Below are 20058 nucleotides of genomic sequence, written 5' to 3' on the forward strand. Positions count from 1 at the left end.
CACTGAAGGCGGCCAGCTGCCCTATCCAGGATTCGAGGTTTCAGGCCGGCATTAAAGAAGACTCCTGGGAGCGCCCGAGCGGCGCCGCGACTGAACAGCCCGAGGCGGCAGCGCCGAGAACACGGAAGGCAACAAACCAGAGACAGAGCGAGCGCCCGACCTGGCACAGCACTGTGAGTGATCCCTGGCAAAGCTCTGTTCGGGGGGTGGATGCCCACGCGGCTCCCCGCCTGCACCACCAGGCCACTCATTGCCCCGGTGCTGCCTCCATTTTCCCAGGTGCGGGCAGCTCCGCCCTGCTCGGCCATCACTGAGCCCATGTGCTTGGCCTGGCGCGGGGCTTTCCGGACCCTGCGGGCCGACCTCCTCTCCCACTCCCTCCACGGTTCTCTGGCAGGGCTGGGGGTGTGGGGCGTCCCGACCAGTTTTGGGAGGGCTAGGAAGTACTGGCGGGCCGACTGTCACTCCACCACACCCTGGACTCTGCCCCGGTAAACTTCCTGTTACTGGGAGGCAGATACCATCTCTGCGACCACCAGTTTGGAAAAAAGCCTAACGAATTTCTGGTTGGGAATAGTGTGGTAGGAGAGTTCCCAGGTCTGCTTGAACCTGCCGGAGAGCAGGCTGCAGGCGGGCACTAGACTCGGTTTATACCGGGGGGATACAAAGGTGAACAAGACCCGAGAAAGATCTACACAGTGCTACAAAGGCACCCAGAGAGACTGGTCGTCTGTGCCTAGCAGAAACCTGGTAGACTTCCTGGGCGAGGCGGTGCTGAGCAGGGTCTTGAAGGCCCAGCTGATAGACGAGGGGTGCAGAAGACACGCCCCAACCCAGCACAGTGTGCACAGAGGGGGGAGACGTGCGGCCAGGGAGGCGGAGACTGGACAGAAACCACACACCCGGTGGGGTCGCCACTGCACGATCTAACAGCCTGGGCCAGAGCACACTGAACGGGGAGAAGTCCTGTACAGAAAGTGAAAGCTCAACAGAGATCACACACCCTGTGGTACGTGATCCACCAGCCCAGCAGAGTACAAGCTGACCAGAAAGGTGGATCCCCGGAGAAGCCCAAGACCCGAGGCAACCACACACACAAGACACTAGAGGCCAACTGAGCAGCCACGGCGGGAGCCATACCAAATTGGCAACCACAGCAACATCCTAGTTAGTCATTAGTCTTAAACCGGTGGACTGTGAAACCCCCTGCCACAATGAATAAACACCAAAAAAAAGACACCAGAAATACAAAAAATCAAGAAAGTACACCACCAAAAGTTAATAAATCTCATACTCTAGATCCTATAGAACAAGAAGCCCTTGAAATAACTGATAAGGAATTTCGAGTGATAATTCTAAGGAAACTGAATGAGATACAAGAAAACTCAGCTAGACATCATGATGAAATGAGGAAAAGTATACAGGATCTGAAAGAGGAAATATACAAGGAAATCAATGTCCTGAAAAAAAATGTAGCAGAACTTGCTGAACTGAAGAAGTTATTCAGCGAAATAAAAAACACAACGGAGAGTTTAACCAGCAGGCTTGTCGAAGTTGAAGAGAGAACCTCTGAACTTGAAGATGGGCTGTTTGAAATAACACAAGCAGACAAAAAGAAAGAAAAAAGAATTAAGGACATGGAAGAAAATCTGAGAGAGATATCAGACAACCTCAAGCGCTCAAATATCCGAGTCATGGGTATTCCAGAAGGGGAGGAAAATGGAGATTCCATTGAAAACATATTCAACAAAATAGTGGCAGAAAACTTCCCAGGTATAGGAAAAATCACAGATCTTCACATCCAGGAAGCTCAACGATCTCCAAACGTATTCAACCCAAAAAGGCCTTCTCCAAGACATGTCATAGTCAAATTGGCAAAACTCAGAGACAAAGAGAGAATCTTAAAAGCTGCAAGAGAGAAGCGTCAAATCACCTATAAGGGAGCCCCAATCAGGTTAACATCAGACTTTTCATCACAAACCCTAAAAGCTAGAAAGGAATGGGATGATATTTTCAAAATACTAAAAGACAAAGATTGCCAGCCAAGAATACTCTACCCTGCAAGGCTATCCTTCCGAAATGAGGGGCAAATAGTATATTTCTCAGACAAACAAAAACTGCGGGAGTTCACTACCACAAGACCACCCTTACAAGAAATCCTCAAGGGAGTACTGGGTTTGGTTCCTGAAAAATAACTACCACTGCCATAAAAACCTAAGAAAAATCTAAACCTGCTAGTACAATAAAAATGGCATTCATGAAGAGAAAACAAGCTAACAAAAACACTATCTACAACCTAAGGAACCAACAAACAAAGAAACCAAACAGTAAATCAGAAAGCAAGGAACAAAAGACACCTAAGACAACCAAACAACCAATAAAATGCTAGGAATAAATCAACACCTTTCAATAACAACTCTTAATGTTAAAGGCTTAAATTCCCCAATTAAAAGACACAGACTGGCTGACTGGATCAAAAAGCAGGACCCAACTATATGCTGCCTACAAGAGACCCACCTCACCCATAAAGATTCACACAGACTAAGAGTAAAAGGATGGAAAAAGATTTACCATGCAAACAGAAAAGAAAAACGAGCTGGAGTGGCTATTCTTATATCTGACAAAATAGACTTTAAACTAAAAACCATAAAAAGAGACAATGAGGGACACTACTTAATGATAAAAGGACTGATCCATCAAGAAGACATAACAATCATAAATATGTACGCACCCAATGTTGGAGCAGCCAGATTTATAAAACAAACTCTATTAGACCTAAAGAAGGAAATAGACACTAATACCATAATAGCAGGGGACCTGAACACTCCACTGTCAATATTAGACAGATCATCTAGGCAAAGAATCAGTAGAGAAACACAAGATCTAAACAAGACTCTAGACCAATTGGAATTGGCAGATATCTACAGAACATTCCACCCAACAACCTCAGAATATTCATTCTTCTCATCAGCACATGGATCATTCTCCAAGATAGATCACATATTAGGTCACAAATCAAGTCTCAATAAATTCAAAAAAATTGGAATTATCCCATGTATCTTCTCAGACCACAATGGATTAAAACTAGAAATTAATAACAAACAAAACTCTGGAAACTATACAAACACATGGAAATTAAACAGCATTCTACTTAATGACATATGGGTCCAAGAAGAAATCAAGCAGGAAATCAAAAAGTTTATTGAAACTAATGAAAACAATGATACATCATACCAAAACCTGTGGGATACTGCAAAAGCAGTATTGAGGGGAAAATTTATTGCATTAAATGCTCACTTCAGAAGAATGGAAAGATGGCAAGTGAACAACCTAACACTTCACCTTAAAGAAATAGAAAAACAAGAACAATCCAATCCTAAAGTTAGCAGACGGAAAGAAATCATTAAGATCAGAGCAGAACTGAATGAAATTGAAAACCAAAAAACAATTCAAAAGATCAACGAATCAAAAAGTTGGTTTTTTGAAAAGATAAATAAAATTGACAAACCATTAGCATGGCTAACAAAAAAAAGAAGAGAGAAGACTCAAATAACAAAAATTAGAAATGAAAAAGGCGATATTACAACTGATTCATCTGAAATACAAGGAATCATTCGAGACTACTATAAACAACTATACGCCAACAAATTTGAAAATCTGGAGGAAATGGATAAATTTCTGGACACACACAAGCTCCCAAAACTGAACCGTGAAGACGTAGAAAATTTGAACAGACCAATAACAATAAAGGAGACTGAAGCTGTTATCAGAAGGCTCCCAACAAAGAAAAGCCCAGGACCAGATGGATTCACAGCAGAATTTTACCAAACATTCAAAGAGGAATTGACACCGATTCTTTACAAACTATTCCAAAAGATTGAAACGGACGCAAATCTCCCAAACTCATTCTATGAAGCAAACATCATCCTGATACCAAAACCAGGTAAAGATATAACCAAAAAAGAAAACTACAGGCCGATATCCTTGATGAATATAGATGCAAAAATCCTCACTAAAATACTAGCAAACAGAATACAGCAACACATACGAAAAATTATTCATCACGATCAAGTGGGATTCATCCCAGGGATGCAAGGTTGGTTCAACATACGCAAATCAATAAATGTGATACACCATATTAATAAACTCAAACACAAGGACCATATGATCATCTCTATAGATGCTGAAAAAGCATTTGATAAAGTTCAGCACTCATTCATGACAAAGACCCTCTATAAGTTAGGTATAGAGGGAAAGTATCTCAACATAATTAAAGCCATATATGCCAAACCCACTGCCAATATCATCCTGAATGGGGAAAAGCTGAAAGCTTTTCCTTTAAGAACAGGAACTAGACAAGGATGCCCACTCTCACCACTCCTATTCAACATAGTGTTGGAAGTACTAGCCAGAGCAATCAGAGAAGAGAAGGAAATAAAGGGCATCCAGATTGGAAAAGATGAAGTCAAACTGTCCCTGTTTGCAGATGACATGATCCTATATATCGAACAGCCTAAAACCTCTACAAAAAAACTGTTGGAATTGATAAATGATTTCAGCACAGTAGCAGGATACAAAATCAACACACAAAAATCAGTAGCATTTCTTTTCTCCAATAGTGAACATGCAGAAGGAGAAATCAAGAAAGCTTGCCCATTTACAATAGCCACCAAAAAAATAAAATACTTAGGAATTGAGTTAACCAAGGAGGTGAAAAATCTCTATAATGAGAACTACAAACCACTGCTGAGAGAAATTAGAGAGGATACAAGAAGATGGAAAGATATCCCATGCTCTTGGATTGGAAGAATCAACATAGTGAAAATGTCCATACTACCCAAAGTGATATACAAATTCAATGCAATCCCCATCAAAATTCCAAAGACATTTCTCTCAGAAATGGAAAAAACTATTCAGACATTTATATGGAACAATAAAAGACCACGAATAGCCAAAGCAATGCTCAGCAAAAAAAATAAAGCTGGAGGCATAACACTACCTGACTTTAAGCTATACTACAAAGCTATAATAACCAAAACAGTATGGTACTGGCATAAAAACAGACACACTGACCAATGGAATAGAATAGAGAATCCAGAAATCAACCCTCACACTTACTGCCATCTGATCTTTGACAAAGGCACCAAGCCTATTCACTGGGGAAGGGACTGCCTCTTCAGCAAGTGGTGCTGGGATAACTGGATATCGTTATGCAGGAGAATGAAACTAGATCCATACCTCTCACCATATACTAAAATCAACTCAAAATGGATTAAGGATTTAAATATACACCCTGAGACAATAAAACTTCTTAAAGAAAACATAGGGGAAACACTTCAGGAAATAGGACTGGGCACAGACTTCATGAATACGACCCCAAAAGCACGGGCAACCAAAGGAAAAATAAACAAATGGGATTATATCAAACTAAAAAGCTTCTGCACAGCAAAAGAAACAATTAAAAGAGTTAAAAGACAACCAACAGAGTGGGAGAAAATATTTGCAAAATATACATCTGACAAAGGATTAATATCCAGAATATATAAGGAACTCAAACAACTTTACAAGAAGAAAACAAGCAACCCAATTAAAAAATGGGCAAAAGAGCTAAGTAGGCATTTCTCTAAGGAAGATATCCAAATGGCCAACAGACATATGAAAAAATGCTCAACATCACTCAGCATCCGGGAAATGCAAATCAAAACCACATTGAGATACCATCTAACCCCAGTTAGGATGGCTAAAATCCAAAAGACTATGAACGATAAATGCTGGCGAGGCTGCGGAGAAAAAGGAACTCTCATACATTGTTGGTGGGACTGCAAAATGGTGCAGCCTCTATGGAAAATGGTATGGAGGTTCCTCAAACAATTGCAAATAGATCTACCATACGACCCAGCCATCCCACTGTTGGGAATATACCCAGAGGAATGGAAATCATCAAGTCGAAGGTATACCTGTTCCCCAATGTTCATCGCAGCACTCTTTACAATAGCCAAGAGTTGGAACCAGCCCAAATGCCCATCATCAGATGAGTGGATACGGAAAATGTGGTACATCTACACAATGGAATACTACTCAGCTATAAAAACGAATGAAATACTGCCATTTGCAACAACATGGATGGACCTCGAGAGAATTATATTAAGTGAAACAAGTCAGGCACAGAAAGAGAAATACCACATGTTCTCACTTATTGGTGGGAGCTAACAATTAATATATAAATTCACACACACACATACACACATACACACACAAACGGGGGGGGGGGTAAGAAGATATAACAACCACAATTATTTGAAGTTGATACAACAAACAAACAGAAAGGACATGGTTGGGGGGGAGGGGGGGAGGGAGAAGGGAGGGAGGTTTTCGTGATGGGGAGCATTAATCAGCTACAATGTATATCGACAAAATAAAATTTAAAAAAAAAAAAAAAAAAAAAAAAATAATAGGCAAAGAAGACATTTCTCCAAAGAAGTCATACAAATGGCATATAATGGCCAAAAAGCACACAAAAAGATGTTCAACATCAGTAATCATTAGAGAAATGCAAATTAAAACCACAGTGAAATATCACCTCATACTCACTAGAATGGCTACTCTCAAAAAAAACAAAAACAGAAAATAACAAGTGTTGGTAAGGATGTGGAGAAATTGGAACCCTTGTACACTGTTGGTGGGAATGTAAAATGCTGCAGCTGCTATGGAAAATAGTATGGAGATTCCTCCAAAAATTAGAAATAGAACTATCATATGATTCAGCAACTCCACTTCTGGGTGTATATACCCCAAAACATTGAAAGCAGAGACTCAAAGAGATATCTGTATACCAAAGGTCATGGCAGCACTATTCACAATAGCCAAAAGGTAGAAGCAACTCAAGTGTCCATTGGCATTGAGTGGACAGGCAAAATGTAGTATACACATAGAATGGAATATTATTCTGCCTTTAAAGAGGAAGGAAATTCTAACATGTGCTACAACATGGATATTACCTTGAAGGCATCAGACTAAGTGAAATAAGCCTGTCACAAAAGGACAAATATGATATAATCCCACTTACATGACATTTCTAGATTAGTCAAACTCATAGAAACAGCAAGTAGAATGGTGGTGGCCAGAGGCTGGGGGAAAGAGAGAATGGGGAGCTATTCTCTAACAGGTACAAAGTTTCAGTTTTATAAGATGGAAAGAGTTCTGTGGATGAATGGTGGTGATGGTAGCACAACAGCATGAATGAAATTAATGCCACTGCACTGAGTGCTTAAAAATAGTTCAGATGGTAAATTTCATGTTATGTTTATTTCACTGCAATAGTAAATTAAAAAGGAAAATACATAATAAAAAACATACAATTAAAAGCAATATAGATCCTCAAGATATTCGTAATCACTGAAATATAAAACCCCAATCTTTTTATTATTTATCCATTCAAAATAAGGAAATATTATTGAAATGTTCTGGCTGAAATTTTATGCTTCCATTTTTTAAATAAGTATAATTTACTTTAATACTAAAGTGACATGTAGAATATCCTTTGTTTTTGAGAACTGAATGCAAAAATGTAGGATAGTAAATTGTTAACCCAGGTAAATTAAACAAGACATTAAAATAATTTATTCCTGTAACGTAGTAAATACTATTAAAAAGCAAAATTTAGGAAAAAACAAAAAAGAATAAAAAATTTAAATAACATATAATCCAACCACCTAAAGATAACTACCAAAAAGACATGCCAAAAGGGGGAAGGAAATGGGAGGAGGAGGAGATTGGAGAAGGGGCATAAAGAATAAGCATAATTTGTAACAATGAATATGCTAATAAAAAATAAATTTAAAAAAATAAGTATTTTAACATAGCTGGGACCATACAATATAAGTAGATCTATATCTTGCCTTTTCATTTAATATTATAGGTATGCATTTTTTTCTACCATTAAAAATCCTTGGCTGCATGATATTCCATGGTAAAAAATATGATATGGGTTGAATGTCACCTCCAAAGTTCATGTGGAAGATTAATCTCCAATGTGGCAGTGTTGGAAGGTGGAGCCTTTAGAAGGTGAGTGGATTGTGAGGGCCCTGCCCTCATGAATAAATTAAACTACTAATCGGTTAATGAATTAATGGGTTATCATGGGTGTGAAGTGGCAGCTTCATAAGAAGAGCACATGAAAACATTCTTGCCGTTCTCGCCGTATGATTGCCTTTGTTGCCACAGGACTCTGTAGAGAGTTGCCACCAAGAAGACCCTCACCAGATATGCCCCCAGACCTTGGGATTCCCAGCCTCCAAAACTGTTAAGAAATAGATTGCATTTCTTTATAAATTACCTAATTTCAGGTACTCTGTTATAAGCAACAGAAAATGGACTAATATAAAATATATCAGGCATAATTTATTTTACCATTCCTCTGTTGTTAGAAATCTAGGTTCTTTCCAATTTCTACTTATGTAAAAAAAATCTTGATTAAAAACAAACAGCTTGTAATTAACATTATTTTTTGTGAAATCATACCCTTATAGAATCAAACTTTTTTCAAAGAGAAAAGAATCATATTTGAAGGTTATATGGCATCTTCAAAAATGTTCTAAGTTACTAGTTTAGTGGCCCAGAAGTGAAAATGAGAAATTACAACTATGACAAATTACTGTTCCTGTATTATGTATACATGAAATAATAATTCTACTTAGTTTAACTGATACAGAGCCTAAAAGTAGAATAGCCACTTAAAAAATTACTGGCAAAAAGTTGGCCAATTCTACACTAGGCAATGTAAGAGTTCTATATATCTAAACATACGCTAATAGAAGTGTGTGATTGATGAGGTCATGGTTGAAGAATAAGAAAAAAGTAAAAATGTGGCCTAGATATTGAATAATACATATACACAGGTTTACTGTCTGTTACTATCAATGGGTGGGATCAATGTTTTGGATCAACATTTTGGAAGCAGTCTAAATTAAGCGGAGTGAATCACATTCTATAAGACTTTTCCTTCCCTGATTGTGGTACTTATGCATGTGACTTAGCATTGTGCCCAAGTCAGTAAGGAAAAGTGATGTCATAAACAAGTACCAAAAATCCCCCAGATCATTTAACATGGTACTCAAGAGATGCTGGGTTTGTTAACTAGCACATTCACCATAATGCTAACACTTGATAACTCAAAGAATATCAAATATCACAAGTGGCCCCTTTTAACTATTATATTCAGTAATTCCTAATGACTCTCTTTGGGAGCACATAGGCTTGACAAAGAACAGGGAATGCACCAAGGGTAAAAGTCCTAAATGCACTTATGCAGAACCTAAGTGCTGAAAACACGCGCACTCCCTGTTCTTTGTCAAGCCTATGTGCTCCCACCACTGTCTTCTTTAAAACACAGCTGTGACATATTGTTGATTCCAACCAATATGTATTAGACTCTGTGACATTTTCTCTTCTGAAAAATGTTACATGGCATATGTTCTTTTTCTTATACTAAGTGGATTAAAATTAAGTGGTTTGACTGAAAAGACAGAATAATTAAATTTAATGCACAATCCTTGATTGAATCCCTGCCCCCAAATGAAATAAAAGCCTGCAACAGAGGGCAGTAGTTGGATAATTTGAATATGAACACTATGTTAAAAAATACCATTATGTCCACATTAAATTTCTAGAAAAATCAGTGGTTTGGGATGGACTTTTGAGTGTTTCACAATACTGTATCTTTAGATAATCTACAAGGATTCAAGCACCACAAAATCACAAGAGAAAATACTAAACAATATTTAATGCCAAGTAAAACAAATCATCCAAAATTATAAAAATCACCAAAATGCTGAGGCACTTAAATTCTTATTTTAAAACCAAGCCTCTTTAGTAAAATCACAAAAACAAATATGTACATATACAATCATATATACGTATATATACACATGCACGTGTGTGTATGTGTATGTATATTTGTGTACATGCGTATATATAGAATCAAACTAGAATAAAATAAATATATAGAGAGAATATAATAGACAAATATAATATACCTAGAAAACAGACTTAATTTTAAGGATATTCTGGAAAAATCAATACATAAGCTTACCTTAACTCTCTGTAGGAAAATTGTAAACTTAGAGAAAATATCTTTCAGCAGATCAAACCACTGGGGAAAATTCAACATTCTCATCTGATCTGCAAGCCTAGAAAAAAAATAATTCAAACAAAAATGATGATTGTCTCTGGGCTAATATAACATTTTACAAATTGGAGGAAATTATACTAAATATTATCTTGTGACAGAGGAATAAAATGCAATTTTATCTAGAAACCCAACTAAACCATAGAATCTTGAGTTGAAGAGGTCAATTACCGAACAACTCCTACTTGTTTAAATCTCTCTAAGACTAGACTAGTCAAGTATACTGACATATGAACCTTATCATATAACAATTCCATGAGAACACACTTTATGACCATTGAATGAATAAACCACAGAGGAATAAACTAACTTTGGTTAAAGGTGAAGATATATTCTGGAATAAAAATAGAAACATAACACCTCTCCCATTAAATTTAATAACCTACTTTCCTAACTACAAACTAAAAAGTACTTCTCCACATATGTGAGGTGATAGGGCATGGTGGCAAAGAGCATGGGCTCTGGAGCCACACTGCCTCTGTTCAAAATTCCAGCAGCTACAGATGACCAGTTAGCTCAGTTGGTTAGAGCACACCCTTATAACACCAAGGTCACAGGTTCAGATCACCATATCAGCACACCACTAAAAAAAAAAAAAAAAAAAAATTCCAGCAGCTTACTGGAATTACTAGCTGTGTGATTATGTCAAGTGACTCAACCCTTCTGCGCTCTAATTTTCTCATCTTAGCACCTCACTCTTCCGAGTGAGCCACGGGCCGGCCCTAATTTTCTCATCTTAACATAAGGAAGGTAACGGAACCAACTTTATATGATTGTTGTAAATATATTAAATGAGTTAATAAAAAGAACTTAGAACAATTTGTAGTGCATAAAAAAGTGCCGTGTAAGTATCAGCCAATATTATGTTTTGATAGTTGACAACAATCAATAACTTCAAGGTGAAAAAAATTAATACAAAATAGAATTCCATTAATATCCTTTATAGTACTAAAATGTCATATTACTCTAAATTTTTAATGAATGCTGCTACTGCTAGGAGTTTATTCTTAGAAGATACTCATACTTAATATACTGGAATTTCTCTACTTAGGTTGTGAAAATTCCCAAGGGAAAAAGAAAATTAAAAAGTAACTGACTCTCCATGCCCATGGGGCTTCTAACAAAGTCGTAGTGACATTTTTTCCAACTACTAGCAATTCCCCCATTATTATAGTTGCTTCAACTAATTCTGAAACTGGGTTTCCCCAAATAATAGTGTGGAAATTAAAACTCCACAATCTCCATTCTGTGGGTTTGGCCCAGGGAAGCTTCACAGTTGTCCATATTGCTATTCATATCTTAGGCCAGTTAATAAAGTTTAAATATCTATATGAATGAGAAATTCAGTCATAAAATATTTATCACTACTCTTCTCAAAATAAAAGAATAGGAATTTCAAGGATAAAAATAAAAATTACAGACATGGGCAATTCAAAATCATATAGCTAATTTAAATGTATTACTTGCTATTTCCCTGTAACTAATTATCTTCAATTCTTCCCCTCCATATCTCCATTCTATTGCTCTCTACCCTGCTCTCTGTCCAGAGGGGACAACCTCCTGGGCTTGGCCTTACAAAGACTGGAAGGAGGAAAGGTACTCCTCCAGCTCCCTCCCTGAATGGTTGCCCCAAAATGACTGCTTCCCTCTACTCAATGTCAGAGCTTTTTTTCCAACTACTACATGTCTTTCTCCTGAATTCTGTCAACGCTCTCTTCCCTTGTCTCTTAACGGTACTACACTGTCACTTGTGATTTCTCCTACCCCCTGCTCACACCTTAGTAAATAATTCCATAACTAAAGCCTCTTTAAATTATTGTAATTTGCATGTTCATCTTTTCCCTGACTGATAACCACCAACCTATATATTTATACTTACTTCAAAACAACATCTGTGTCTATTTCTTCTATTTGTGAAACTTTATTAATCACACACTGTAAAATTTAAGAAAAAACAAAAACAATTTAATTAATTGTTCACAAATCCTAAATACTCCGTGTTCCATTTGAATATTAAAAATGACCTCACTTACTACCAAAGTCATTTTACCAGACTTTTCTTGTATCAATTATACATACGTCAATGTGTTTGAAACCTATAGTATTACTTTTACCCTATTAAATAATTATTTCAGCATATGCTTGAACTGGAATAATTAAAATCTACTATTTAAAACTGTTCAAAATCATACACCAGATAAACAGAACTATAATACTTAGGAAAAAGGTATAAGCACCATATTAAAATCCCAAAAGAAACTCATATTGGAGGTAACATTTTCATGCAATACATGCAAAAGTTTAAATTTTTTTTAAAAAGTGCTTACACTTCAAGAAAAGTCTAAGAATTAAATCATAGCAGTTAAAAAATATTTAAAAGTATACACACAGAAAATCATACAGATTATGCTTACAGCTTGATACTTTTTCTTATGAATGGAGTACATCTGTGTAACCAGAACTCAGCTTACAAAACTGAACACTGCCAGTACCCAGAGTCCCTTTCATGCTCCCCTCTCAGTTACTACTTCCTCCCCAAAGACACTCCTATCTCGATTTCTGAACAATAGATTAATTAATTAATTAATTTCCTATATTTGAATTTTACATAAGTGGAATAGGCTCCACATTATGTCTGTGATATTCATTTATCTTGTTCTGTGTAATTTGCTCATTCTCGTTGCTGTATAGTATTCCACTGTATAAATATATCACAATTCTATTTATCCTTTCTACTGATGATGGAGTTTGGGTTGTTTCTAGTTGTCTTATTATAAAGAATGCTGCCATGAACATTCTTCTAGTGTGTTTTGGTGAACTTATGTATGTATTTCTGTTGGGTGAATACCTAGGAATAAAAATGCTGGGTAACAACATATGTGTATACTTAACATAGTAGATACTGCCAACAATCTCCCAAAGTGGTCACACCAACTTAAAAATAGTGTTTTAATCAGTGTTTGAGAGAGGTAAAAAGGATGACTGTAATTTTTTTTGCTTGTTTTATTTAAACATTAAAAACTCATGTATGTATGAGCACATTCAACCTAATGACAATGATCAATTAAGCATTAAAAATACATTTAAAATTATGTTATCTTTTTCATATATAGAAAAACTGAAGTTTACTGGATAAAATTTATCTGAGTAAAACAAAGTCAAAACAAAGATCACAGAAGACTGAAAAACTCATGCATTTTAATTTATAACTTCTTAGAGATAAGGGTAAAAGGAAATGAACATTTATCTACTGCTAGTGAAAATATAAACTGACAAAATCTTTTCAGACAGTAATGCAGTTCTCTATATCAAACAACTTAAAAATACTTTCACTCTCTAACCAATAATTCCACTTCTGGGAATCACTCTAAGAAAATAATCTCAAATATGAAAAACAAACAAACAAAATATCTTCATACCAAAGATATCTATCACAGTGCTATTTACATATCACACTGAAAACAGCCTAAATATTCAACATATTGGAAAGGTTAAGTTGGTTTAACCAATATGTTAATGGCATTCCATGTAAACATTAAGAATGATGTTTCTAAAAGCTTATATAAAAGAAAATGGTTATGCTATGATTTTCACTGAAATATACGATCAAAATCATACATGTGTTATGACAGCAACAGTGAAAAACATCAGTAACAATCTACACTTAGAAATATTCTCAAAGGGATAATCTTTTGGTTGGTAGAACTGTTTTCCTTTTTTCTATTATCCTATAATTTTTAAGTAAATGAGCATATATTACTATTATGCTACATATATTATTACTAGGAAAACATAAAAATAAACTTTATAAAAGATTCAAATAAAAACATACAATTACCTGTTTAATAATATTCTTTGCTGTAATAATCATTTCTTCACCATAAATTTCTAAAAAATTAAGTTTTCTTTGTCTTAAAAGTCCAAATACAAGAGATACTAGTCTTTCCTATTAAAATAAAATAAGATTATATAATTTCACATTTTAAATATGAAATAATCTCACTATGAGGTAGAAGTATTCAATATCAAGGGTTTGTCTGATCCTCAGATCTCTATCCTGGCACATGCTATTTTCTAGAAGCCTGAAAAAAACCCTCCCACAGCAATCTTGTCATCAGATTTTTGGAGTCAGTGTTCTAAAACAAGTAAATCCTACTCCATCACAGTGGATCAAAGGAAGCTAATTTGGTAGCAAAACAATGTATGAGTATTTTTGGCCTAGCTTCAGCAAATAATTAGAAAAAATTCTTTTCAGACCCTGGTGACCAATAAACACTCTGTGAGTTTGGTGCTTTTTAATTCATGGTCTAGAAGACTGGAATGAAGACATGGACTCTCAGTGGGAAATCAACTGCTAACATGTACAAAAATCTCTTTAACTTACTCAACTTACTTTAACTAACTTACTTAGGCCATTATCAGGGCTTTTTGGATTCTTTACTAGTTCTTAGCAGTGATTAGCATTGAAAAGTTACCAGATATCTGAAGGCTAAATATGATGTATTTATATATGCATAAAACATGTTCATAGTAAATACTCAGTGAATCTGAATGACTGATAAATTACCATACGATAATGATCACTTTTTACAAAAGATAAACTCCAGCACACACACTCACACATGTGAAATATAAATTAATTCATCCTATATCTATATTTTAAACTTGATTTGTAAAGTATATAAGACCTCATTTTAACTCTAATTTCTAATTAAGCTATAAAATTATTTTATTCTCTAATTTCACAGAATAGTGAACAATTATGGTGCTTGCTAAAGTCACATAGCTAGTGAGGGACTTCAGAAGTCTAATATAGACTTTGAAATTTAAGATAATTTTGCTCACTATAATCTGAGAAGAATGTGTTCTAAACTAAGACTATTAGTTATTAACACTAAACAATGACTTCAATTTCATTCTGCAGTACAAAACACATACCTCTTCTAAAACTTGACAATCATCTTCCAGTGGCCTATTTAAGTCACTGTGAGAATAAGTAGAAAATTCTGCAATCATCATTTTATCAATCAGTTTTTCTAATTCACAAAGCTGTGATCCCAAATGCCTACAAAGGAAGAGGAAAAATGTTATATAAACTCATTAAAAACCACAAATTCACTCCACAATCAAAGGAATTAGCAGGCAAAACTTTTCTAGCTGAAGATACCCATGCAGTAATGTGATGTTTTAGTAAGAGAAAGTCCTTTAACTAACCAAAATAACTACAAAAATTTCACTCCATCTCCTGAATTCTATTTTTCTTTTTATATCTTTAGCCTCCGAACAGTTAAATGTGCCCTAGAAAACCTGGTTACTTGGTAAATTTTTTGACGGCTTTTCATAGACAAAGTACTTAGATATTCTAAGTCCTTTCCTCATTAATCATTTACTGAATATCAATGGTGATAGCTCCCAGCCATTCATTTATTTAACAAATACAAGTGCCTACTGTGTGCCAGGCCCTGTTCTGGGTGCAAATAAATATCTGAAGGACCATGGATACACAGTGGCTCAATTCAGTCTCTAGCATGATCAGTTTAAGTCACTGTATAGCATCCCCTCATGTCATTAAACTAAAAGTCATTAGAACACAAGTCTGAAAATATAAGGATGAAGGGCCTTCATATACAAATGGATTTTTGCCATACAATCTAACAGCTTCATAAAACAATGGGCTGAAGAAAACTAGAAAACCTAGTCAGAGTATTTCAAATCTTAAATGAAATATGCCAGTGGAAAATGTTTTATACCTCAGGGAGAAAAAAAATTTAAGCTCTATCTTTTGGGGCAATTTAAAAATATTTAAATTTATATTTTATATTTAAAATAAAATTCAAGCAAAAAACAAACATTTAAAAAATATATACACTACATTTACCTGAAGAGCAACCCTTAATGTTGGCAACTGTCTTTACTGAGAAAGATGGGATGTAGAATTTTTGAAAAATTAGTAAAAACCTTTTGACCTTTTAGACAGATACTTTATCTTTTATAAACAACACATGGTAAGTAGGGGTAGTGATAATTTTGAAACAAATCTTATCTGTAAAATAATATATAAGTTTGTATTTTACAATATGAAAATTATATTTCTTATAGCTAATTAGAAGACTAAAGAGGTTCTCATAAATGGCACCAACATCTCACAAGAAACTTAGAACATATTCATTAGTACAAACTAAAACATTGCCATAAGAGGATTTTAGCAGTATCTAGCAAAATTACATGGGCGATTATACTTTGACCAAGGAATACCACTTCTTGGACTATGTCTCAAAGTTGTACTGGCAAAAATTTAAAAGAGCATATGTTCATTGCAGTACTGTTAGTAACTGTAAAGGAATGAAAACAACCTAAATGTTGACAAATAGGTGACTAGTTGAAAAAAATCATAATACATTCTTAAATAGATAATATATACTTTTTAAAAAACTGATAAATACCTATATTTACTGCTATGAAGCAGTTTTTCAATCTTTTCACTATTACCTGCCCAAGAAGCATTTCTAGATATTTTCATTCCAAATCATACACACCTCCTATGAAATTTTAATACCACAGATATATTGTATATGTTTATGTACTGTGGTGCTTTGGAGGGCCACAAATCACTATAATATCTAAGATTTTTTTTTCACCCTTCAAGAACCAATTTTTGCCCTCTTGTGGTGATATCTTCATTGAGAATGTATCCTATAGAGCATGGTACAATATCCAGGGTATATTGTTAGGTGAAAAGAGCAAGGTAGAGAAAAGTATGTACAGCACACTAATGTTTATTTAAGATGAGGGACACATAGATAGATCGATGGATGAATAGATATAAATTTAAAAAATTTTTTAAGAAAGACCATAATAAAATGTTGAACTTTCGGAAGGAGAGAACAGACCTATAGGTATCAGAGGTGGGAAAGAGGGAGGGGGAGAAGGATAGGGAGTAATTGGGTAAGGGACACAAAAAGTAATTATGATTTGTAATGATAACGTGCTAATATTGATTTGATCTTCACATACTGTACACAAATACCGGTAGTCAACTCTTTACCTCTTAAATATGTATAAATAAAATATTATTAAAACAGCCAAAAATAAAATAAAATAAATAAGTAAAACTTTTTTAAAATGGTGACTTATGGCCAGGGGTTGGGGGAAAAGGAAGGGGACCACGATAGAAACTAAATTTCTCTGAATATCCTTTATTTATTTGACTTTGGAACCATGCAAGCACTTAACATAGTTAATAAAACATCATTACATTTAAAAAAAATCAATCCTTAAATATCAAAAGCAAATGAAACAAATGGACTTAACTGTATATAAAGTTGCCAATCCATACATGCAAAGTGAAATTATTGCAAGTGATTTTAAAATTTAGTAATTTGACTGTTCATCCCACATGGGATATATATCCCTTTTTTTTTTTTTTTGGGACCGGTAAGGGGATCGATCAAAACCCTTGGCTTGGTGTTCCCTGCACCACTCTCAGCCAGTGAGTGCACCAGCCATCCCTATATAGGATCCGAACCCGTGGCCTCAGCGCTACCAGTGCCACACTCTCCCGAGTGAGCCACGGGGCCAGCCCATGGGATAAATATCTTAAGGAAAAGAAGAAAAAAAATCCTACACTGTTTGTAGTAATAATATTGTTAGTTCTGAGAGCATTCTATGCATATTGTGGGATAAAACAAATGAAAAATTACGTTGGTATCATTAGAAACACACAATTTTCAGCCTGGTCAAAAGGACATACGTATGTAGACTGAAGAAAAAAAAACCCTACAGACTTGATTTTAAATTCGAAGTATTTGTTAGTATGGCCTCATATTTTTTTCTTGAAAAAAGGATAATTATTTTTTAGCTCTGTCCACTACGAAAGCCTAGAAATAATGATCAATCCAGTAGCAAGAGAAACTTCTAGTACCCAGATGTATTTCTATATACCATATCCTACTAAAAGAAACTAGAGCTCCTTAGAGAAATGGCAGATTATAGGTCTGGGGCAGAAGATGTATAACATGACTATTTTGTCATAACACAAAGTAAGAAAACTATCAACAACTACTCTTGGAATCATGTCAAAATGATTCAAAAATGAACTTGAGGAGGTTCTACAAAAAGTCAATTTTACTTGATCATCAATAAAAGTAAAAACAGCAAGGAACTGAAATACCTCAAATGCATATAAATACATGTATTTATATATTTAAATTCATCAGTCACTTTTGGAGGATGCTAGATCTCCAATTCATTATTTTGAAAACTGATAAATAAAGGAAAAGAATCTAGCATTTGCATTATCCTGCCTAGCCCTGTAAGAACTGTCCTTCAGGGTAAACAAATAATTGTTATAGGGAAACATAGCCTTTTAGAAACATTCCAGTTAATAAATGAAGACGGTAGTATGGAATTAGAGTATTATTATTTGTAACCCATAATGAATGATAAATCTAGGCAATGACCATCAAATGGCTGCTAATCATAAAAAGAGAAACAACCAAACATATGCTTCTTGATTGAAATACACACCACTACCTATTAGGTGCTCTTGACAAAGAGTACAACTTAAATATGATCAAGCCTTTAAATCTAACCACCAATTATAGAAAATATAAGTGAAAGAAGAACATGCTAAACATGGGGACACAGTTTACAAAATCCAGACTGCGAGAAGCACTACTAAGGCAAACCAATTTCTTCAATAAATACTGTGAAAAGGAGAAAACAGGAATGGGGATCTATACATCAAAAGACACAAGACATATTATCAATTGCAATGTATGGATATTATTTGGATACTGATTCTAACAAATACACTGTAAAAACAAGTTTTGAGATAAACAGGAAAATCTGAACTCTGACTAGCTATTTGAAAATATGAATGACATTAGTGTTTTTTAAAAATCCTTATCTTTCAAAGACACATAGTGAAATATAATTGGATGAAAAAAATGATGCTTGGGATTTGTTTCAAATTAATTCAGGAGTAGGAGGAGGGGTATATATGAAACAAAGTTGGCTATGAGTTAATAACTCATAGGTAATAATTTATCTAGCTTCCTATAATTCCTTTCATATATACATATTTTTTAAATTTTGGGCATGTTTGAGTTTTTAATAAGTTTTTTAAAAAATAGCAACAGGGTAGAATGTAAGTTTACATATAATTTTGACATTGCTCGGTTCTCAATTTTTATGAAGATCATAGATTCCTTTTTAAGGCAGACTAGAGGTTAACACTCAGGTTTGTTAACCTCCCTCATCTCCCAGAATGAATAGTTTTCAACAAATCACCATAAATAATTAAGATGGGAAGTCCATATGATTGCACATATTGATATTTGGGTATCAAAATAATAAAATTATCTGTCATTTCAGCATAATAACTTAAATATAAGGATCTATTTAATCTCAGATATTATCTTAAATAACTTGAATAGCTTCATTTTTATGTATTCCTAAACAAATTTTAATGTCTGATTAACGTAATAAAGAACAACACATATGAACCTCAATACTAATACCAAATAGCAATTATTATGTAATCATAGGTATCTGGTAATACATATATGCAAGGAATTGTCTGAACAAAGCCTTAAACACAATCTCCAGAACTACAATGCTCTACAAGATTTACCTATTCGTCCTTGCTTTAATTGTTCTTTTTATATTCTTGACTACTTTGACAATAGACACAATAATACTGGCTTGTGCCTTATTTTCCTTATCAAAAACATTTAATAGTAAATAAACCTGGCAACAGTCCATTTTAAAAGTATGTTTCCTAATACACACATACAGTAATTTAGAGTGGCAAGAGAAATCTATTGAAATGACAATAATGAAAATATCACTTTCTGAAAAAGCCCTTAAGT

General features: G+C 34.9%; 1 protein-coding gene across 3 annotated transcripts in view; it reads right to left on the reverse strand.

The window, feature by feature from the left end:
• Positions 1–20058, reverse strand: part of VPS54 (VPS54 subunit of GARP complex) — a 120693-nt gene that overhangs the window by 44408 nt on the left and 56227 nt on the right. For all 3 annotated transcript variants that reach the window (XM_063077607.1, XM_063077606.1, XM_063077608.1), the window contains 4 exons: positions 15125–15251; positions 14025–14132; positions 12066–12121; positions 10091–10187 (listed from right to left, as the gene is read on the reverse strand). In XM_063077607.1, the coding sequence (XP_062933677.1) occupies positions 10091–10187; positions 12066–12121; positions 14025–14132; positions 15125–15251 (388 nt within the window). The remainder of the gene's footprint in view (positions 1–10090; positions 10188–12065; positions 12122–14024; positions 14133–15124; positions 15252–20058) is intronic.

This window comes from Cynocephalus volans, chromosome 14, assembly GCF_027409185.1.
Source record: "Cynocephalus volans isolate mCynVol1 chromosome 14, mCynVol1.pri, whole genome shotgun sequence".
In the NCBI taxonomy this organism is placed as follows: domain Eukaryota; kingdom Metazoa; phylum Chordata; class Mammalia; order Dermoptera; family Cynocephalidae; genus Cynocephalus; species Cynocephalus volans.